Source organism: Pantherophis guttatus, chromosome 6 (genome assembly GCF_059756535.1).
Source record: "Pantherophis guttatus breed Tessera chromosome 6, ASM5975653v1, whole genome shotgun sequence".
Lineage (NCBI taxonomy): Eukaryota > Metazoa > Chordata > Lepidosauria > Squamata > Colubridae > Pantherophis > Pantherophis guttatus.
In genome coordinates, this window is record NC_142068.1 from 32,856,008 (window position 1) to 32,880,776 (window position 24,769).

At 34.4% G+C, this 24,769-nt stretch overlaps 1 protein-coding gene across 2 annotated transcripts in view; it reads right to left on the bottom strand.

The window, feature by feature from the left end:
- Positions 1-24,769, bottom strand: part of NYAP2 (neuronal tyrosine-phosphorylated phosphoinositide-3-kinase adaptor 2) — a 133,741-nt gene that overhangs the window by 13,073 nt on the left and 95,899 nt on the right. For both annotated transcript variants that reach the window (XM_034439380.3, XM_034439379.3), the window contains exons 5-6: positions 22,424-22,633; positions 15,702-15,805 (exon numbers count right to left, since the gene is read on the bottom strand). In XM_034439380.3, coding sequence (XP_034295271.2) covers positions 15,702-15,805; positions 22,424-22,633 — 314 coding nt within the window. The remainder of the gene's footprint in view (positions 1-15,701; positions 15,806-22,423; positions 22,634-24,769) is intronic.

The window sequence follows — 24,769 nt, forward strand, 5'->3', positions numbered from 1 at the left end:
AAAATTAGCTTGGTAATGATATCTGTTTTATTGTTGTTTTCATTTGGATTTTTTAAAAACTTGCCTACTAGTTTCTGAGTTTTGGGGATGTCTATACAGCTATGTTTCTTTTTCTTTTCTTTTTTTTAATTTTGAATTGTCAGAGAAGAAAGAGGAATTACAATGGCCATCTGTTTGAGGAGATCAGTGATATTCCTGCAATTTTTTTTTGAAAAAAGTTTTTAATTTTATTTCTTATAAATATATTGTAAATGTACATTCTCTGCATATTCCTGTGATTATGGTTCCTTGATATTTTACTTAGTTTTATGTTAAGTTTTATTCTTCATTTTACCTAGTTCTTAGGAAAAGTAACAGCATGCAATGCGTTAGTCAACCACAGGTTAAAAAGTGTGCTGAAATGTTGGCCCAATGAAGCTGAAACTAGCTTCAAGTTAAACAATGATGAAGCCAGAAGTTTTTCATGTCTTTATTTAAAATATAAGAATGCTTAGCTATAACAATATGCAGAACTGATTGAATAAATCAGTCTTTTAAATGATACTGCAAATGATTCCATAAACTATATGCTACTAAAACTCTCCTGTTTGTGTGTAACCTTTAACCAGGCAAAAGAGTGCATCATAGGGCAACTATTTTTGAATCAAGATACCTCTGATCGGCTAATTTACAGAATGCATCCAAAATCCTGTGATCATAATTCCCATAAAATTTGGAAAACTTTAGAAAACATTTTATGACATAAAAATTATCATAGAACATTTTATCACATAATACAAATGTCATGAAATGTTTTATCACATAACACAAAATGTCACCAAACTTTTTCTGTGGTTAGCTCCTGATGTTTCACTCTGCCATACAGTTTAAATCAGGCTATTTTCAAGGCAGATACATCTCGTAATATTTACCTATATTTTAAAGAACTTGAAGGTGGTACATTAGTAGCTCTGCCATTGTTGAAGTCATTGAGGAATCTAATGAAATATCTCTAAAACAATTACTCAACAGGCCATGAGTTGCCTAGTGTATCATTCATATATTACAGTCAAAATACTAAAAACATTTTAAAACAATAGAAGCATCCAAAATAAATATATACATAATAGCCAAGATACTTGACTAGTTAGAAATACTAGGCAATGGGTTCTTGATCAGATTCAGTGCCTAGAGCTCAGAAGATAACCAGGTTTTTAAGGCCTTAGAGAAAGCTAACAGGGCCATTCTAATCTCCAAAGGGAGGATGTTCCATAGAGCAGGGTCCACTGTGGAAAAACTCAGTCTTCTAGTCTTTGCCAGCTCTTTGGCTGGTGGGATCTTCAGGATGTCCATTCTGCTCCAGCTGGCTGGACAGGTTGAGACTCTTGGAAGAAGGCAATCGCAGATGAGCATGATCAGGAATGCTCATCAGTGCCTTAAATACATAGCAACTACTAAGAATTTTCCCATATTAGTCCAATTCTTAGTAGCAATTTCCTCCTCCTTTTTAATCTGCCAACTAAAACCCAGGAATGGGGAAGTTAGTAGGGTCTTTCTATGTGATAACTCTGACTATGGCTAAGGCTAAGGCTGCCTATGGCTAAAAATGATTAAGAACAAAGCCTTGCATGGAAGCTATAAGCAGTATTAATATAAGAAGCCAGTCTTTTTCCAAGCACAGGTATTTATATCAGAGGTGAAATTCAAAATTTTTCCCTACCGGTTCTGTGGGCATGGCTTGGTGGGCGTGGCAAGAGAAGGATATTGCAAAATCTCCATTCCCATCCCACTCTGGGGCCAGCCAGAGGTGGTATTTGCTGGTTCTCCAAACTACTCAAAATTTCCGCTACTGGTTCTCCAGAACCTGTTAGAACTTGCTGGATTTCACCCCTGATTTATATAATAGCAGAATAAATTATACATATTAGGGCATATTATGCACTGTGTCAAGTTATAAATTTTTATTTTATTAATGTGTGAATTGGCTTATTATTTTTCTGTTCTGTTGTTATCTTTTGTTTAGTAATGGGATATCATAGAAATAATGTAAAGTAATGAATATATACATTCTCTCAAGAAGAGAAGTGAAGTGAAATCCTTAGTTTGTTGTTTCTGTGCTGATTTTCTCCTGATGACATATTTGCTTTCTTTATCTGAAAATCTCATCAGTACTACTTTGGTCTTGCTGGTCTTAATATTTGTTTTAAATGCATGTTGGTTTTTTCTTTAGGTCATCTGAGAATACATGTGAAACACCATTCTGCAGGAAGCTTAATTGAAATGGTATGAGCCCCTCCTGGATTTAAAGGGTTATTGTAGAGGTTTAAAAAAATAGAAAAGTAATCATATTTTAAAATTCTCATTTAAAATACATAAAGTTTTATTTTCATTGTTCAACAAGACAAAATGAAGATTATAAATTATCAAAAGTGAGTGCTGGCATCCATACTTGATTATAACTTGCATACTACATATAATGTATATGAAGAATTCAAACATTTCAATGATAGACTATGAAGAGACACATGTACATATACAGATATATAAACAAACTATACATACATACATGGGTGAATAGATATACATAATTATGGGCATACAGTATACAGACAAAGTACTATACAGGTGCCGTAAGTGCAATATACTGTATAAGGCTATACAAACATTTGAGGGAATCTGATGAAATCATGATCACCATGGCAACAAGGCTAGAGCAGTCTGTGATGTAACAAAGTGATGGTGATAAAAACAGAATCTTTTCACAGTACACTGTGTAGTGTCTCCCTCTCTCACACACAGATAAATACAGAAAATCCACTGTATTTTCATATCAAAATGATTTAAAAAACCACTGTATTTCTTAACAAAATGGAAATGTATCTGAGATGAAACAAATGATGTTCTATTTATATCATAGTCTCAATTGGCTCTTTATTTTCCTTAATAAGACAGGACACACAATCCCATTTTTTTAATAAGCTTCGGCTTTATATCAGTGTTTTTATTCTTGTGTTCTTAAATGTATGAATAATATTCTACAAAATTATTGCCCTGAATTAAACATAAAGGTACACTAAAAAAGAAAAGAAGGCACAGCATTTCAAACAGAGGTGGAAAAAAGGAATTTGTCTGAAAGCAATTCAACAATATTGTGGGAAGTAATTTATTTCTTAGCTTGCTAAGAAAATAAAAAAACAACTTCAAAATGTCAGCAATCTAATTTCCAGTCTTCGTTTTGTAAACGACAATACTTTAGATCGTACAAAAAAGGAAGTATTAAAACATAGCTCCGCCAAAGCACATTAAAAATGGGTAATGCACCTTAATCAGCATATTTTGATTTTTTGGAAAAAAATGATTCCACAAATGAAAAATTTCACTTAACCAGGAAGTTAAGTCTGACCTCAAATTAATCAATGAAACAATATATCTACATGATCAACAATAATCATCTTAATCAGCTGCAATTCTTTACACATTTATTAAGTTGAATTGAATCAATAGGATTTATTCTAAGAAGATATTCTTATAATTGTACCTTTAATTGTTATACATTGTTTCAAGATTATATGTGTGTGTATATGCACATTAGGTTGTAAGTCTCCTAGTAAAGCTTATATCTATATAAATATTTATGAATAGGAAAAAATAATCTAAGAAAGTGTGATTGGAATTATCTTAAGATTGCATACTTTACACAACTGTATTTAAGGTTATCTAGGATTGCACTATAAACTATGAAGAAGAAAAAGATTGAAGAAATTGAATAAATGTTGCTGAAAGGCCAAATCAGGGATTAAACATTAACTTTTTTTATACCCTGAAGAGTTGTTACTTATGATAAAATGTTATCTGTGATTCCTTGCTGTAAATTGTCATAGAATATTCAATTAATTGGAAAAGGAGACAAATCATGGATTCCAATTAATAGTTTTTCTAATAAAAAATTGATGGATTTCTGTTATTGCTGAAGATTAGGCATAACAGGACAATTTTCTAAAAATGCTTTTTAAATACTTCATTAAATGGAGGGAATGGGTAAAAATTAATCAGTATTGCTGTCCATTTAAAGATCTGAAAAATGGCTTATAAAGCAACAAAGCTGGGAGTAAATAGCTACCTTTACCTTATGAGGAACCCTTCTAAAAAGGTTCATGATCATGTATGCCACATCTACATGCAGACAAATTATGCTACAAATATTGTTGAAACTGAATTGAGACCAGCCCATTCCACTCCAGGGCATACAGTAAATTCCTTTCCATTCAGTGGCTCAGTCTTAGAATCATGTCTGTTGCGTCACTAATTTGTTGGTTCATAAAAACAACTATCTGAAATTGATTTAAATCTTTATATATTGTATCTTGCTGAGATTGAATAGTTAGAAGTGCAGGAGCAGAAGTTAAGGAACTACAGGATACTACAAGTAATTTAATAGCTATTTCTATGCATTCTTATTCCCCACCCCCCGACACACACCTTTTCTGTCTGCAGTCTTAGGCATGTGCTGAATTCTTGTTTTCTTGTAATATTGCAATTTCTACTGTACGCTTATCTTCCTTCTGTCCTTCAAGAGCTCCCAAAATTAAGCTAAATATAGCAATTTTCAAATCATTTGCATTCTACTTTCTGTTATTTCCAGCTTCTATCTGACTGGCTGATCATAAATAATTTCAGAGACATCTGTGGGAATTCTTATAACATTTACACAATGCCATAGGTTTGCCTGTGGTCTGTCTTTTCTGCCATGAAAATCTTGTTCGTACCAGCTTGAAATTAGTCTCAGTTATTTTAATAATCTATATTACCAGATTATCAGGTTTTCATATGATGGACAATTGCATGTGTAATATTAGAATTCAAACGACTTGCAATCGAAAGATACATGGCAGAAGTGTACATTATTATTTCAACACCCAAAAGTAGCTCAGCTTTCTTGTGTACGAAATTCTACTTAGTTCTTTTTTTAATCATGTCCATTTAAAGATGGCAACATTCAATCAAGTAGTGCATTCCTCAAAATTTAATGTCTTCAACATATATGGGGAAAGGGGTTAGGAAAGACTCCAAGAACAGACCAGCTGTTCATGCTGTCAATCAAAATATTGATGATGTATTTTTATGAGTTGTAGAAATTTGCTTTATTAGACCAGCTAATTGTTAAGAGGGATCTCCTGGGACACCCAGCACATACATCTTTATCTGCATGGCAGACAGTATTCTCTATGTGCCAATATTAGTCACACAATTCCTAGATGTTACATAAAAGAAGAATCAGCTTGTTCTATTTTAAAATGAGAAGGAAAGCAGAGGAAAGGAAATCTATGTTGACACTTTTATGAGGAAACATATCTAATTCGGGATCAGTTGAACAGAAAACTATAAGGCAGTTAAATGCTTGCTGCTGTGGTTGAAAGCAGATTTAAAAATGCTAGGTTAAAAACTAAATTTTTAGTGTACAAGCAGTTGTCTTTGGGAAAAAAAGTAGATAGTATTAAAAGAAAAAAGACCAATTGCTCCCTCTCGTGGTTATCAAAAATACTGAGATAAAGTCATCTTCTAACATCTAAGAACCTTAATTAAAATTATGTTGAGATTCTGCAAAAAGGTTGGGCAGATTCTAAAATTTAAGAGTATATAATTATTATGCTAGGAGAATTTGAAGGAACTCAATCACAAATTTATGCCTGAACTATGTCTGAAATGATAACCTTGCTTAATGGGTGGGTTTTATACATATTGCTAAGTTCTAAAATATTTTTTTTTACTTGTGATTCATCATGTTATATGGACACCATGCATTTTGAAAATGTGTTTTATTGTATGTTGTGAAATGGAAATCTATATTACAGAGATCAGCAAAAATATAAGAATCCAGTCTGAAACGAAGACAATAAGTTGTGACAATATGATGGAAATATCAAAGACAGGTATAACCAAATTCATTAAATTTTTAAAGATATTCCAGAGAACCCACTAATTGGTTATATCAAGAAAATGTTTCCACAATGAACGGTGCTTTATTTAATACTGTAAGTCATAGATTGTGATATATAATTTTATCAGAGGGAATTATTTTTTGTAGCATCACTGTTTCACATTTTTAACCCATATTGATTCTGTAATATTCTGTAGAACTATCTGTAGTACTACAGATCTGTAATACTACACATAATGAATTACTGTCTCTTTCCTTTTCTCTTGTCTTGACTCTCATCTTCTGACCCAACAGGTTTCTCTAAGAAGTTTTCTTTAGAACATTTCAGCAAGATCAGGCTATATTGATAATGAACTGATTAGTGATGGAGCATTAGTGATGGAGCAAGATAGGTTTTTTCATTGCTTATGGCACCAGCAAATTTTACATTCTCACTCCATATTTTTGAATATTTAAAAGAAACCATAAAGTTTTATCATTGTTGCCTGAAGTAATAAACAAATCTACACTTTCAAAATTGTGGCAATTCATACATTAGGAGAAGAATTAACAGGAATAGTAGCAGAACATAGCAGCAGTATGTACCTATAGGCCTACGGTTATTGTTGTTTCTACTTCTAAGACTGCTGCTATTACAATTAATTAATTTGAATTTTCTTTCCTTTTTTCATTCTGAGGATACTCTGTTGATGGATCTTTTGTAGAAATTATAATACAGACCAGAGGTGAAATGCTCCCGATTAGGACTGGATCGCCCGATCCGGTAGCGATGGTGGTGGGTGGTTCGGAGAACCGATAGCAAAAATCCTTCCGTGCCTCCCCCATGCCCAGCTGAGCCGTGCGATCATCAGAGGCTTTTTTTTTAACTTTTAAAAGCATTTTTTCTACAACCTCTTCAGCTGAAAAAAATTGATGACCTTTGATGATCGTGCAGCTCAGCTGGGATCGTCAGAGGCTTTTAAAAGCATTTTTTCTATAACCTCTTCGGCTGAAGTGGTTGTAGAAAAAAATGCTTTTAAAAGCCTTTGACGATCCTAGCTGAGTTGCCTGATCGTCAGAGGCTTTTAAAAGTATTTTTTTCTGCAACCTCTTCAGCTGAAGAGGTTGTAGAAAAAATGCTTTTAAAAGTAAAAAAAAAAAAAGTTGGTCACCCAGTCACATTACCCCCACACACACACACCAAGCCATGCCCACAGAACCGGTAGTAACTAATTTTACATTTCACCACTGGTACAGACTGTTCATAGATATGTGTAAATATTTATTTTTGCCATATTTTTATAAAGACTTATCAATATTTACAAGCCTATAAACAACATGAGAAAAAAAATCTTGCCTTTATATCCCAACTGGGATAAATCATTTTTTGAAATGTCCGATCAAATATGTTGGCAAAGAAATGGTGGCAAAGTTTTCTGATTATGTTTAAAGAAAAGAGGCATTCTAAAGCAGGAGTGTCCAACCTTGACAACTTTAAGATCTGTGGCTGGCTGGCTGGCTGACTTATTTATTATTTTATTTATTTTATTTTTTCGCATTTCTATGCCGCCCAACTCCCAAGGGGCTTGAGAATTCTGGGAGTCAAAGTCCATAAGTCTTGCAGTTGCCAAGTTTGGACACCCCTCCTCTAAAGAAAAAAGTATGGTAATTCTCAATTTCTTAAGATCATACACACAGAGACAAGAGGTAGGAAGCAAGTATGTTATTTTGAAAACTGCTGTCTCCAGAATGCAATGTAGCCAATCATATCTCTGCTGGCAAGGAAAATAAGGTGGGCTGGCTTTCTTTTCTTTTGTACAGGTAATCCTTGACTTGCAACCACATAACCTTGTCATAAACATAAATATGAGCCAATTTCCAAGCATCAGAATTCACGTGACCATAGGGATCAGTGGTGGGTTTCAAATTTTTTTACTACCGGTTCTGCGGGTGTGGCTTAGTGGGCGTGGCATGGCTTGGTAGGCATGGCTTGGTGGGAGTGGCAGGGGAAGGATACTGTAAAATCTCCATTCCCACCCTACTCCAGGGGAAGGTTACTGCAAAATCCCCATTTCTTCCCGATCAGCTGGGACTTGGGAGGCAGAGTATAGATGCGGGTAGGGCCAGTCAGAATTTTTACTACTGGTTCTCCGAACTACTCAAAATTTCCACTACTTGTTCTCCAGAACCGGTCAGAACCTGCTGGAAACCCACCTCTGATGGGGATGCTGCAATAGTCGTAAGTGTGAAAAATGGTCATAAGTCACTTTTTTTCAGTGCCATTGTAATTCTGAATGGGCATTAAATGAAACTGTTTAGTTGAAGACTACCTGTATTGTCTTTCTTCTGGCTACCTATTGCTTCATCTGCAGGGATTCTCAAGTAACCAATATCTGGGTTGGTAGAGTGAGTCTATCTATCCTCTGTAAATATGGGTAATTATAAAATGAAAAGTAGTACAGTAACACACACCTTCTGTAGCCACTTCTTAATAAGTGCAGAAACTCCATCCATAAGAATTTATTTGAAATTCTCTTCTCGTTGAAGCATTTTTGAAGGAATGTGTCTTTTATAAAATTAAGTAAAAATATCCAAGCTTATTTTTCTGCTATGAACCAGTTGAAATATCAAAACATAAATTGAAGAAAAGTTGATATATTCATTAATCCAGGTAGAAAGCTTTTGAATTCTTGATTCTTAAGGGAATGAGCTGAATCATATAAGCTTAGCTACATTTTTTTTTTCAAATCCAATTTCATTAGGTTTCTTATTTTTCAGATTTTTAGTTCATCTCTCCTATTTTCACATCTGTTTGCAATTCTTTCTATGCAAATGTAGATGAGTCGCTACAAATTTTTGTATATGTTTTTGTCCGGCAAAAAATAACACATACATCTTCAGAATAGAAAAATGAATTGAAAGATGAAATAAAAGTGAAATTGATCAATGAATTAAGATTTCTCATTTCCTTTCAAGGACCTCACTTTGTATTGTAAAGGACAGTTTAATTTTTACAGTTCTTTTTAGGCCCAGGTAGTTTTACTTCTCTTGCCATTGCTTTGCTAGATCTAATATTTATTAAGAGCATGAGAACTTGTGCGACTATTTGATAGCAATCATTGCATTAGTTCAATTTGAACTGTTGATTGAATCATTCAAACTGGAACAATTTCTTTCATAATGATTTGGAATATAAAAGTGCACATAGGCATGTGCAAAGAAATCCATATCAGGTCAACTCAATTTAAATCAGTTCAGATATACTGAATGTTATAAATTTAACATTTATATTTAGAATAAGCATTTTAGTTGAGAAAATTGATTCAGTATGGAGATTTAAGCTAATTCACTTTCAACTCCAAATCAAATATTCACACACCCCTAATAGTTATGCTGTTCAGTGAAGCATTTGACAGTTTCAGTAGCCACTGACACATATATCAATAGAATTAGAAAACAGCAGGAATGAATTTCCCTGCTGCTTTTACAAATGAACCCCACCTCCCAAAAGGCACTTACAGAATAATTCTCAAAGTGTTAAGTGCCAAGTCAATCTTGGCTAAACTCAAAAAGCTAGGTAGGGTCAGACATTGTTGCCATTTAAATGGAGGCCATGAGAAAGTCTTATGGTTATAGCTTTGATAAGACTCTAGAAGAAGCATTTCAGAAGACTCTGGCAAATCATTTGCCAAGAAAAGCACATGCCTGATTCAATGGAAATTTTAAGTTTTAAGGTCATTTTTGCTCATTTTTTCCCTAATCCTGGTATCCTCTACATATGTAGATTTAATTCTCAGAATTTTGGCAATGACTATGATGGCTGAGAAATTCTCCAAATATAAAGAGAGTTTAATTTTTAAAAAGGTACACTTTTGATAGGGTATAAGACTGATTCTTCTAATAAATATTGTTGATTATTTCAATAATCAATATTTCCATTGGTCATTTGATTCCAGAAATACTATCAGACTGGTGAAGGTGTCTAATTACTCAAAGTGATGGAGAATTAAAGAATCTAAAGAAAACTGTAAAACATTGTTTTTGCTTCTCAGAAATCCCTTTCCCAATCCTGGTTGCAGTTGGTAGTTTCATGTCTCTAAATTAAAAGTCATGCAGTGCTTTTGTCCAGCACAATATGACGGCTAAAAGGAACCTGTGCATTCAGAAGCAGAAGAATAGAGGTGCCTCCTTTTTTGAAAATAGAGAGAGAAATAACATTTTTAAAACAGCTATAATAAAATTTGAATGTGAAAGAAGTGAAGGGCTAGATAAATTATGCTCTTTAGAAAATGTGGTTTACACCTCAGAAATATAATAGGAAAAGAAGCACTATTCATGAGGATGGTGATTTTTAAATTATGATTAATTATGTTCAGATACTCTTTAAACTTCTAGCTCAAGAAATTATTCCTGTAGTATCACAGTGCTCTTATTAGTAGAGATAGTATTGTAAACAGCTGCTTGAAAATTTAGAGGCAGTTTTATGAATCATATTCATTTCTGTAATACATTTCTCCCAATATACACATTTTCCTATCCATTTTTCTTAACAAACACATCTTTATGTTGTCCTTTTTTATATGCTTCATGCAGTTTGCTATGAATATATTACTGTATATAGATTTTGATCCAAAAACTGCACCATAAAATTAAGGGGCAACCAAAGAATAATTATGCCCATTTTTGTATTAATTCCAAAATAAGAACTACAGCACTTTGCAATAAATTTCTCCTTATTTAATACCCCATTTAAATAGTATGTGAAGTTCTTCCAAAATAAATGCAGAAAAGATCCCATGTCAAGAAAAAATATGCTTGAAAATATCAACAATCATAAATTAGGATTTGATTTTTCCCTATGTTTAGGCAACACTGAAGTGCTGGTATGTGCTGAAAATAAAATAATTACTAGTTGATTGATAATATATCAAAAGAATGTGGCTATTACTAATTACTATTACTATTTATTTAACTAATTATTTAATAGTTATTGTATAACTAACAATAAGAAAAAATAAAGAAAAGCCAACAGACTTATAATACAATAAGAAAATTTCTGTGATGATAAGTAACGTTTTAAAGTATTAAATGACAGGACAGTAACATTTCTTATCATAATTTTATATAAGTCTGCTTTATGTCATAGTGATTTAGGAATAATGGGATTTCTACTACAAAATAACTGGAGAAACCAAGTTGAAGAAAACTAATTTATAAAAATAAAATCCTGCACATTTGGTATTTGCCATAAGATGGAGCCATTGGCCCACAACAGCTATTTGAAATATTAAAAAAAAATTACATATATTTACCAATAGCAATAGCACTTAGACTTATATACTGCTTCACAGTGCTTTATACTCCTCTCTAAGTGGTTTACAGAGTCAGCATATTGCCCCCAACAATGCTTTCTGACACCTTTGGAAATCTATCAGTGATCTTTTTTGTTCATTATAATTCTGAAGTGTTTCAAAAATAGTATAAAACTTTTTCAATTATGGGTAAAATCTAAAACTAGTCAGGTTCTAAGGAGACCTTTTCAAACATATTGAAACATCTGTGCAGAAAAATCTTTGTTCAGTTCTGGGGTTGCCAATCTTCTTGAAGTGGGAGGATCTGGCTACAATGACTCACGGCTTCATGGCCATATTGTTGGGTTTGTGCAATGCACTAACATGTGGTAGCCTTTGAACAGAAGTTATAGTCAGTTTGTAATACAGTAGTCAACATTATGACTGGAATTTATGGCTGGGATAATTTTACTATTTCATGGGCCAATACTGTAGGTTTTGGATACAATTTAAGCTAATTAGCTAGATGCTAGTTTCAACTTATAATGGCTCTTTATCTCTTGACACATATAAGGCAGACACATGCTATAAGATTGCCTTAAATCAACCTGTTTGAGGACATCCCTCAGGGAGAGGCTTCTGGTGATATTCTAAACCAGTAAGGTGAGTGGGAGATAAGGCCAGAAAATTTCTTCTACATAGCTCTGACATTCTCCCCCGGATGCCAGAGTGGTCCACTTGGTGATGATCTTATAGAAATTGGTAAAAGCATCCCAGTGTGCCTTGAAACATTGACTATTCTACCATTTGTGTTTGGTGCAGCATAATTGTCACTTATCTATTTCTATTTTTGTACTGTATATATTTTTTTTGGTTGCTGTTATAAGTCACCGGGATTCTCTAAGAATTTGGGAGATGATGATGTATCAGTGCCCATATAATAAATCCACATCTTAGCATCTAGATTTAACATATGAAATTATTGATCATTACAAAACTGGTATAAACAATGCCAGGGGATTATATAATTTTTATAAAACAAAGCTACAATGGAAGGGAGCTCAAGCACTTCAAGCTTAACCTAAAATCTACAAATGTGAAGTCCAGTTAGTAAAGTAGTAAAGCTGGTTTATATGTGAATCGGTATCCCTGAATCCTTAACACTGGGTGAATGTGTCAATTCCTAAGTGTTTTTATCCCATCTAGAAATAGTGTATCTGAGTTATTATTAGAAATTTCAGATGATGGTTCATTTACGGCTATGACATTCAGACATATAAACTGGTTGTTTTAAATTAATCTCGTAATTCTATTTTACTATTCTTAATGGATGTTATAGGCCAATCACATAAAACGTAGCAACTGTAATGCTAGATCTCCTTTGAATTCCTTTCATCAATTTCCTCCATAAACTAGTTAAAATATGAAAGTGTCTTTACCATTTTAAGTCTCATAATAGATTTTTAAAATAACTGTAAATCAAAAGAGGGATTAAATATTGCCTTCATACTTTGGATTTAAGGAAAGACATTAATAACACTTAAGTGAAATAAGGCCCTGTTCCACCAGTTTTTGATACTATAACATGCTATGACATCACTGAATATGCTATTTCATAAGTTAACTCTTTCACTTACATAAAAATGTCATTGGATATGATCTCAACAGTCATATAGTATAGCTAAGTATGTCATCTTTTTTTCCTCCATGTTGTATACTTGGTCTGATGCTTCTTCTCTGCAACTTCTGCAGATGCAGAACTTCAGCATATAGCTAATAGCCATTTTTACACTGGATATATATTTTATTAAGTATCTATTCTATTTATATACATCAATTCCCAACATTGCATCCCATTTTATAATATAGCTAATATGGCTACATATCCAATAAAATATATAGCAAAACACTAAAGGGATATGTTTACTGCTGTAATTTTATGGCATGATTGTTCATTTCAAAATAAGGAATGGATATGGATGATATACCATCATGGCAGGAAGAATATTTTCCAGTAGTTATTACATATCAGGTTTGGGAAAATATCACTTTGCCAGTCTGCTAAATAGATTCTCCTCCAGTCTACTCTTTCCAGATGGTCTAAATTGCCTCTTTCTATCTCTTAAAGGAGTATTTTGGTGACATTCTGTACAAGGTACAAGTTTGTAAGATAAGACAAATCACATCTGAAGCATAAAACAAAACCTCACTTCAAATCAGTGGTGGGTTTCAATTTTTTTTACTACCGGTTCTGTGGGTGTGGCTTGGTGGGCATGGCTTGGTGGGTGAGGCAGGGGAAGGATACTGTAAAATCTCCATTCCCACCCCACTCCAGGGGAAGGATACTCTAAAATCTCCATTCCTTCCCCAATCCAGGGGAAGGATACTGTAAAATCTCCATTTCTTCCCAATCAGCTGGGACTTGGGAGGCAGAGAATAGATGGGGGTGGGGCCAGTCTGAATTTTTACTACCGGTTCTCCGAACTACTCACAATTTCCACTACCGGTTCTCCAGAACTGGTCAGAACCTGCTGAATCCCACCTCTGCTTCAAATAGAAAAAGAGCTCATTGGGATAAAGAGATTGTTGCCTAGTTCTTTTCCTCCTGTGTTAGTTTGAAGTTAGTTTTAATGAAGAGTTTACAAAAGTTTTGAGGACCTGCAAAACATTCCAACCAAAGCATTAGGTCAATTTCTTCTGCTACCTATAGGTAGTCCTCAACTTATGACCAGAACTGGAACTGGAACTTCCATCACTAAACAATGAGGTTTTTAAGTGAGTCACATTTGATTCTACAATTTTTTTGCTGTGATCATTAAATGAAGCATGTGGTTGTTAAGTAAAGCTGGCCTTCCCAATTAGAGTTTGCTTATTGGAAGCTCCCTGGGAAGGCCACAAATGGTGATTATGTTGTGCTGGGACACTGCAACTACTGTAAATACATGCCAGTTGGCAAGTGCATGAATTTTTATCATGTGTTTGCAGCAATGCTGTGATGTCATAACTGGGAAAGATCAACAGCAAAAAAGGTCACTTTTTTCAATGCCATTGTAACTACAAAAGATCATTAAACAAATGGTCATAAATCGATGTCTACTTCACTCAAATTTTCAAAACCTAGGACAATATTGCATCTATATGAGCTGGTGGCAAACAGACTGAAACTTGAGACACATTTGGGAAGAGAATAGTTGCTTTCTGTTATGAGCAGAGAGTCTCAAATGCACTATTTATCTACAACACATGAATATATTTATTGGGAGTAAATTACACTAGAGGGCAATATAACTGTGGAGTCGAAATGTGGACTAACATATAGAAAGAATCATAAACTGCCCAGAAAAAGCAGCTGAACAATTAGATATGGTCTACAAGTCATATTAATGAATCACTGTATTGAGGAAAAAAGCCCAAATGCTTCTTGATAAAAATTGAATGAGACAACTTTTCTTTTTCAGCATGTAAAGATTGCTTAGATAAGCTACAGGGGGGAAAAAGTTATCCCTAACAGCTTTTATTCAAAGAATTACATTTCCTTTAATGTATAAATTTTCTCAAACAGTTTGAAGACCATACCAATTTGCATACTGGCACACAGCAAAACCTGCCCAGTACCCAAATATTAAATAACATGTATCCTTCCATTGGAACCTCACTATTGAAGGAAAATACAAAACCATGTTCAAAGAACACATCAATTTCCCAGGTATTCATTGTCTATGAAAATTTCATTAACATCTAGACATCTTATTGTAAGGTTTTTGCTATTTTATAAAAATGGGATATTTTGGATCAGTCACAATATGATTATATGTAATTTAGGAGTTTCAGAGGAACAAAATTACTTCTGATAAATAGAAAATAAGCCTTTTATTAAGTTGTGTGTTTTTGAGTATGTATGTGCATGGATTTATGTGTGTATATACAGTATATATGCATACACACACAATCATGGTATATGTGTATGTATACACACACACACACACACACACATTTTATTTAATTATTCATGCACTTATCCCAAAATGACAGAATACAAAGAGATTCAAGTTCAAACTGTGTATACAAAGTCACTGAGAAGTCTAGTACAAAATGGTATAGACAAGATGCTTGAAAGAAATATACATTATATAAAACACAAATTTATAAAATGCTGCTTTTAAGCAGAATTTTTCAGAAAAGAAAATTGCTACACAGGACCATTTTTTAAAAAAAACAAAACAAGATATTCAACTAACTACATATAGAGTAAAAAAGGATCCATATTCATATTACAGAATGGAGACAAATAAATGTTAAAGAGGAGACCATTGCAAAGAAAGCTTGATGCTAGAAACGATAAGATTTCTTTGCTTATGAAAGGGAGACACACACACATATATCATAAAAACAGAAATCAAACCAAAACACGCAGAAGAACAATTTACAATAACAGATGGTAGACAAACACAGAAGGGAGAACATTTGGCATGTTGCATCACAGGAAGTCATTCACGATTGGCTAACGATGGTACCTGGCTCGGTTGCAGTTCACTGGCTTGCCTGAGAGGAGGAACACAGGGAGGAGGAACACCTGATGTGGAAGCAGATCTCCCTAATCTGCAGCTTGATTTCGGTTCTGGAAAGGAAAATGAATGGATTAGAGAAGTCTTCTACACTCTCTTAAATTAAGGGGCCAATCTGGATAAACTGTAGCTCCAGGGCTTTGTGGAGCTCTTCAACTTTGTAATCATGGCTGCTGAAAATGAAGGCAATGTTTCCTGTCATTTGAAGTTGGAAAATCTGGGAAAACTCTAGTCGAAACTCTAAAAGAAGCATCTCATGGAGTGTGTGCTTCTCTCCCAACCCCTAATCCTGCCCACTCATGTAATCATGTGATGTCCCTCAAATATTAAGGATGACTTTTATTTTAGATGACTAACCACAGGCTTTCAAATATAGGGCACAGCACTGTCTGTGTTGGTTTTCTTCACTTGCTTTATTCTTTTTTGAATTTTGATGTGTTTCTGCTTATTTTGCTAGAAAAATTGTATTGCTGAATTTCCATGTTTTGCACTGAATTTTATTGTACACTCAAGGGAGGATTCAGGCTTTGCAAAAAAGGGGGGGCTAGGGTGCCATATGTGTCCTATGGGGAACCCACTTCTGTTACTAAGGGAATCCAGAAAGTTCAAACTTAACAAATACATTGCTTTAAAACCTGGGTCTCACATGTTGTTCCAGTGCCTCCTGTCTCAGTTCCCTATCCTGTGGCTATATGCTAAAGGCGAACCTAATAAGACTAAGTTTCACCTTTCCTAAAACTGCTATTGGAGAAGAGCTAATAAAATATTTTTTTTGCCACTTTTTCATCTCTAAAAAGATCTATCTTTCACTATTATGCTTTGTTTTTTAATTGACTGAATACTTTCAGTAATACCAGCGTCTGGGTGACCAATGCTGTCTTGGCTTAGAAACAAAGCAGAGTTAGGCCTGTAGGTTATTACACTGATGAGACAGTACCAGTAAATACCATGAATATAGTTTAAACGTCACAGAAAAAGACAGTGTGAAATCAGATCTGTGTGGCTGCCAAGAAAACTGCATGGATGTGTCTATGAAATCATCAGGAGTCAAATGTAACTTGAGGGAGACTATATCTTGCAATATCTTGATAACTATTTCATACATAAACAAAATATGTGTAGAACTGGTAGCTGTGAATGTTTGATGAAAACAAAGGGTTGATTCTTTATCACTGTTGACCTGAAAAAATTAGAAGCCTTTTTCTACCATAATTTCCAATGTCTATGAAGATTCTCAGTCAAACAGGTCATAGTTTTCTCAAAGGTGCTTTTTTCAAAAGGCAACTGGACTGTCCAAGAAGCTGACGAAGCAAAACATCTTCTTCTTGCTCAAAAAACAGTCCAGTTGTCTTTTGAAAAAAGCACTTTTGAGATATAATTTCCATTGTTTTCCTTCATTCCAATAGAATATGAAGTGGTCAACTTAGTACTTATCTCTTAATAGTTATATTATAAATAGGTATAGATTTGATAGCTGTGCATGCTTGCTGTTACCACCATCTTAGGCCATTGTACATTGCTGATCATAAAAAAGAAAAGAAAAGAAGAATCCATCAAATCATTGCCTACCACAATTTCTGAGTTGTGTACAATAAAACCCAGCCTTTTCAGCTAGGCATGCACATCATCCTTAAAGATGTCTATAATAACAAAATCCTTTCATCTGACATCAAAGAAAGAGAGAGATGGTGTTTGTTCTTCTTTAATTTCCAGGATGATATGCCTATAAAAATGTCAAGTTCTCTCATTTTAGAAGCCTTCTGTGAATGTTCCACCCTCTTAACTTTTTGCTTCCAAAATAATGGAAAAAAATATTATTTATTAGTATTTATTTACAAGAAGAGAATAGAACAAATGGAAAAGTTTTATTTCAATCAAATCCACTTTTCATTTGAGAGACTAATGCTACTGTTCATATGATGAATGTTATTATATTTATCCTGCATAAACTGGAAGCTTCCAGATAAATTCTACCATTGCTACTATTGGCCAACCCAGCTAGAAAGAAACAGGCTGGGAAAGGCTGTAAAGTTTATTCATTCCTATACAATATTCAAAAGCCTTAGTTATGTAACTAGGAATGAAATGCTGACATTTGCATTCCAACAATCTTGCATGTAATTTTTTTCTTCTGGTTTACTATCTCATTTTTGAGGTATTTGGACATTTATTTTGTTGGGTTTTTGCTGTCATTATATTACTGTGTAGAGAGAGAGCAGTGGTATTTTTTCCCCCTGTCCATCTCTCAAGCCCTCTGAAACATCTTGGCCTCCTATACTTCCTTCCCCCTAGAGTAGTTCCCAAACCTTTGATTTAATTGGTTCTCCAATAACTTGATCAGTTTACCAACTTAATCAAGGTACTACAGAATACTTCTAATCTAGGTCCTGCAATGCGTCTGTCCTATATCCTGGTCAGAAATTATAAACAAGAAGCATTTTGTGAAAATTGGAATGTTGTTTATTCTTTAAAAGGCCAGTGACTTGCTAAGGACCTAATTTAAGCCTATAGAAGTTTCAGAGTTCAAACTGTCATAACAGAGTGTGTTGTGTGTTGCCAGTTTCCAAAACTAAATAGTAACATCTAGACCAAGGGTGGGCAGCTTGCAGGCCAGTTATAGCATTCAAAATCAGACCTTGGAGCAATTTAGAGAGAATTGGAGTGGTTGGCACCAAAGATATTGATTCCTTGGGAGAAGCTGAAGTATTGAAGAACTGAAGTAGCAGTCTTAATTCTTTGGGTTTAGAGTGGTGTGTTGGTATAGCAGTTAAGGCAGGGCTGTCAAACTCCTGGCCCACGGGCTGGATGCGTCAGCTGCTGGCCATGCCCATGTCCGGTTTAGCGAAGGGGGAAAAGGTCCCAATATGTCACGTGATTTCGCTGTGACGATGTGAGTTTGACACCCCTGAGTTAAGGCATCAGGCTAGAAACTGGATGACTGTGTTTTCTACCCTTGTACCCTTAGGCACAAAGCCAACTGGGCAACACACTCCCTCTGAGCCTCAGGAAGGAGGCAATTGCTAACCATTTCTGAAAAACCTTGCCAAGAAAACTTGCCATGCAGTCTTCGAGGATCAGAGTTTGGAAAGAAAAAAAATAGTAAATACATGTTTTTTCTTTAAAGTCTTCACCATCACCACCATTCAGATGTATTTTGCTGTTTTTGCATGTTTAAGAATATAAAATCGATTCTACAAACTACAACAATCATGCTGTCACAATACTACACATTAGATATGCACATTTCCAACATGAATTTTTAAAAAACATAATATCACTGCTTTCCCTTCCAGAGACACATCATACTAATTCAATTTGACATAGGAAACATCCCCATAGACATGAAACAGTTAGGTCCTTGTAGTCCAGATCACTAGGAAAATTCAAACAGTTGTAAATATTTTTCATATTGCAATTATTTTAATTAATATTGCAAATAATATTTTGCAGGCAAAATTACTTAATAGGATTTCCTTTTTAGAAAAAAAAAGAATCATATATATGTAAGATGTTCCAAAGGGTTCAAATCATAGTAGTGGTAATGATAGTAGTTAGTAGTAAAAAATAACTGAGCAATGATGTAGGCAATCAAATAGACTGCACTTTAGGAATATTTTTTTATCTGCCATGAAAATGGTATAGCATTCTTTAAAATAAACATTGTGACATTATGCACTCATTTTGAAACATTTTCTACAGGGGTGAAATGCTACAGGTTCGAACCGGTTCTGGTGAACAAGTAGTGATAAAAGCTATCAGTTCGTGCAAACCAGTATTTCCAACAATCAACTGTGCCGCGTGATTTATATTCACTAGAAAGCAGGAAATCCTGCTTCCTAGTGAACCTAAATCGCGCGGCACAGCTATTCCCCCTCTTCGCTGTTCTACTTACCTTGTTAAGCCTTCTTTTTCTGCATGAAGCACGCGTTTGGCACACTGCACATGTGCACATGCATGTGTGTTTGGCATGCACTGTGCATGTGTGTGCACAGTATGCTTTTGGTGCACACCACACATGCGTGGGCAGTGAACCGGTGGCAATCCGCTGAGGGTTTCACCACTGATTTTCTACACTTATTACATATCTCACTGAAGACCTTTTTATCTGCAGAAATGATTCTACTCATCTCCTAAGTATTGTGTGTCAACGAAAGTAGGAAGGTTGGGGCTGCTTCTTCAATTTTCAGCTGACTCGTTTATCCAGCATGTGGAATAGGCCAGACATGCCGTTTCTATACAATGGGATATGAGGCTCTGGCTTTCTATGTAGGAACACAGAAATTAGAATCCATCACCATCCATACAAAGATCAGAACGTCTCCACAACTGCAATCAGAATTATTATTTTTTTGGAGATACTCCTTGCACATCATTTATATTTCATATATTTGATTCAGCAACTTTAAACAACAGCAATATTGGGATTATGTATATACACGTTTCTGTATACAGGGATAGTGGGGGTATAATCATATATATTCATATATTAAATATTTGGAAGTGAATTAAAATCACATTTCAATGAAGAAACGGGAAAGAGTGTAGAGCATCCTTTTCCATAATTTTATCATAACATCTAAGTTTAAGAATCAGGTAGAATAGGTCCCTCATTATTTTCTGTTTTTCCAAATGATTTGGCAAGCATTTGGCAAGCATTCTGTTTTTCTAATTGATTTGCTGAATGATTTTCCAAGATCTGGAATGTTAAGTTATTAAAAACATCCAGACATAGGCAACATAATATTGGAAGTATTTGGAAATGAGATGCAGTGCATGTTTCCAACAGCAGATGGCAATGCAAAATACCATCTTCTAGCAGCTATAAGCTTGTAGAAAATGTTCTTCAAAATATCTACTATTAAGCTCACTAAAGAATTCCATTTTGTGAACCCCTTGTGGTCTTCACTGAAAAAGCAACAGCATATTCTTAAGGAGGTGGCATGTATAAAAAGGAAAAAATTGGACCTAATTGGCCAACGTCACATAATAGCAACAATCAATTCTACAACAGAAGGATAAAATGAACAAAATCCAGAACACAGCTGTACTTTAGGATGGATGAGGACTTGGAGGGGAGAATGGACTTTTGCTTTCTATTTTCATTGTAGTCAAAACATGAAAACTACCATGAGTTTCCTTTATCTCACGGTGTAAAACCAGCCTCAGCTGGCTCCATTGCTGAAAACTTTCTACTCATCCTTACAGCAAGCAAAGATAATTTTTATACAGAAGTAGCTGATTTGGCAAGTAAAAGAGAAGTCAACTACTATATATTTTTTTTAAATTGTCTCCAGACTACTGATCTCCTTTTTATACTTCTAATCTTTAGTTCAAATTCCACATGAAAAAAACTGATACTGTATTTCCTATGGTTGTATGTAGATAACAAAGCTTTACAATGTTCTAGCTTCAAAGAGAAAATGGCACCTGTTAATAGTCCAATGTGTGTTTTTCCTACAATTCTGCTGCAGCTGGATAGCTTGGGATCCCAGGAAAAGGTGCAGCAACTTGAAGCATTATCCTCTGGTGGTCCATTAGTACCCCCCATGCACATGCCTTCCCCCCACTCTTTAAATCTGAAGCAATGAAAACTTGATAGACAGCATACATTTTCTACTTGTTTAGTTTTATTCAGCTCCTTGTATTTCACAAAGCATGATTATAGAATTGGGTCTTGACTGGGTAATTTCAATTCAATACCTAGGTTACCTTTGAGGTTGAGCTAGAAGTTGCAGCCAGTCCAAATTGTCATGGCTAGGTTGCTGTTAATTTACTAAGTTTTAAGTGCTTGTAATGGCATATAATGCCTTATATTGTTTGTATAGTGTGAACTCCCTTTTGTACCTGCCTAGCAACTAAAATCTAGTGGGGATATATTCCTGAGGCTTCTTTATATGCCAGCAATACACTAGCCATAAGAGATTATTCTGGTTGTGAAATTCCCTCTTACTCAGAGTATACTTGACTTATGTTCCTAATCAACAATTCAGTTTTAACTAGGGTTTCATAAATTCACTGGAACAAAACCAAAAGTTTTAGCTAACAACAAATGTAGAAATTAAGCTATCAAAAAGTTCAGAATTGTGAGTAAATCATAGTTATGAACTAAAGTAAACTATTTTTAGGTTGTATAGAGATATTTGGATTAGATTTCTTGTCTGTTATTTCAGTTTTTTTAAAAAAAATCATAGAAAATCATAGTAGCAGTTTTTTTAAAAAATCATAGTAGTAAAAATCATAGTATTAGAAAAATCATAGTAGAAAATCATAGTAAAATCATGTTAAAAAAATCATAGTAGTAGTAGATAAATTGATCATCAATTAAAATAATTGTGCAATACTATAACCTGTACATGTGCAATATTACTCATAAAACTAATCAAAATGTCACAAAAGAGTATACAAGAATGCATACACAGAAAATAACTTAGAGAAAATTAAAAAATGGAGAAGAATTAAAATAGGTTGCAGTTAGACAAGTATTACCATGTTCTTGTTTGGCATATAATTTTGGCCAAAGAAAGATAATTATCACCTAATTACATTTTGTTGAAGTACCATCCATGTTGAAGTAATCTTGATTTTTGTGAATTTCACAAATATTTTCACTAGAAATCCATAGTACTATTTGTTTATTGTATTGCTATGCAAATGGGTCTAACTATACCTACCTGAACTATTATTTCCTGCCAACATGGTTGGACTAACAGAAGACCTTCCAAGTCGGTTAGACACAAGTGATGGTCCTGGTGTTCCATCCCATTCCTGAGCTTTTATTGGCTCTCTGGAAGATGACCCATGATGACCTCCTTTTTCTTTGTTTTCCAGCTTTGGTAATGGTTCGGTACTGTGACTTCTGATCTTTAGTTCCTCTAACGGTTCTGCAAAATATGCAAAGTTCATACTCCATTAAAAAGTGCAAATTAATTGCATCAATACACTACTTTTTCCCAAGTCAGTAAGCTACTGCCTGAGATCTACTGTAAATGTACTGTACAAAAGACCATAATAAGCAAAAATTTAAACAAATTACCGTATTTTTTTGGAGTATAAGATGCTCCGGAGTGTAAGATGCACCTTAGTTTTGGGGGAGGAAAATAAAAAAAAAAAATCTGCCTCTGCCTACCAGCATCCATCAGTATTAATCTGGCTAGTGTCCTGTCAGTGTGTGAGACTGTTTAGAAACTGAAACAGTATTTGCTGTGTGAGCAATAAGGAAGGAGACAGCAAGGAGCCTGGGTTCGGCTTAGGTCAACTGTTCTAAAGCTGCATGCTATGCTGATCTCTGAAACTAAAACTGAAACTCCTCTCCTCTGCTTGTGTTTTGTTTGCTGCTACAAACTCTGACAGTCCTTGCAGCAAATAGCGAACAGCCAGGTCAGCTTCAGCACATTATTGCAGCCTGATTCAGCACAAGCAGCTGATTGGCGGGTGGATCGGCCTCCCAGAAGACCCCCAATCAGCTGTTCCAGGCTGCAGGGATTACCATAGACCATCGTCTCCTCCATGCCTCACATTTTTGGCTACATTTGGTGTATAAGACACACCCAAATTTTCACCCTCTTTTAGGGGAGAAAAAAGTGTGTCTTATACTCTGAAAAATATGGTAATCAAGAATTATAGTTGCTTCATATTACTTGTGATCTACTTGGATGGAAAGACTTCAGGTAAAGTTAGAAATCTATTTTATTTAGTTTGTATCCTACCTTTATTATGTTTTTTGCAAATAATTCAAGGTACGTTCAAATATTTCATGAAATCATCTTGTGAGTATAATGCTTCTGTACATTTTCTATATAATTTATGATATATAAAATTCAAGCTGAGGTCAATTCCTGATAGTATTTCTATGCCACCTGTGCTGTGAATATCTTCAGAATAATTTTTATATTACACAAGATGTTTACTCTAAGTGAACACAATAAATACTAACTAAATTGATTAAGCTCATATCAAAAACCACAAGATGACTCACCAATGACTGAATCATGAAAATAAATCAAAGAAATGGGACAGTGAGGAAAATTCTACAGTGATCAGGTTTCCAAATTCCTACTGATACACAGTTCGAAAGAGACTCTCCTTTTAAGTCTGCTATTCACATTGATAGTAGGGATGAAAAGCAGCATGTAGTTCAGATGCAACCCTGACTAAACATAACCACAAAAATAAAAGAACTGAAATGTTGCTGACTTAGTTGAGATTATATTTAAATTAATAATTTTAAGTTGTGAACTAACAGCCTCAAATATTATTTAGCTCTATTGCCCTTATAGACCCAGTGAAAGAAAGAAATCTTTACAGGTATCTCATCCCATGAATGACTACTTTGCTTGCATCTTGTCCTATACAGTATTTAGCTATAAAATAAATAAGTACATTGTTTATACTGCAAAATAAAATTCAATATTGATTTACATTCTTCATTTATTTATTTCATTTATTTATATGCCGCCGTTCTCCCAAAGGACTTCTCATGTGTTTGGAAGATCTAGTAACAATGATTAATGAATTCTGGCTTTATAGAACATTTATCATTGCTTCATATAAATCAAAGGAAGATAACCATGTTCTTAAACCACAGCCTTATGAAAAAAATTAAAAGCATTTAAATGTGGAAGAAACACTTTAGATAGATGCAGTAGCACGCTTATATAAGCTCATAAGGCTTATGTTTTTCAGTATACCACCACAGAACAAGTTGTCAAAGCAGGATGCATTTTTTCCATCTCTGTCCCTCCATGTGGAGTTGCTCATATCACAACCATAGTAAAATACAATTGTAATGAAGAACTGATACCAATTATAGGAAAAAGGGATGAGATACGAGAAAGGTACAGAAGCACGGGTCAGATTGGAAGCAGGAATGCTCAGGAATCAATAAAGAAGCATTTATATGAAATCTGTGAAACCAGGGTTAAGAATGATTCTATTCCATGATTCTATTCCAACAAATACCAGCTACCAATTCAGAATACTGCCATAGTTTCTCTCCAATTCTTTGGATGAAATACTGC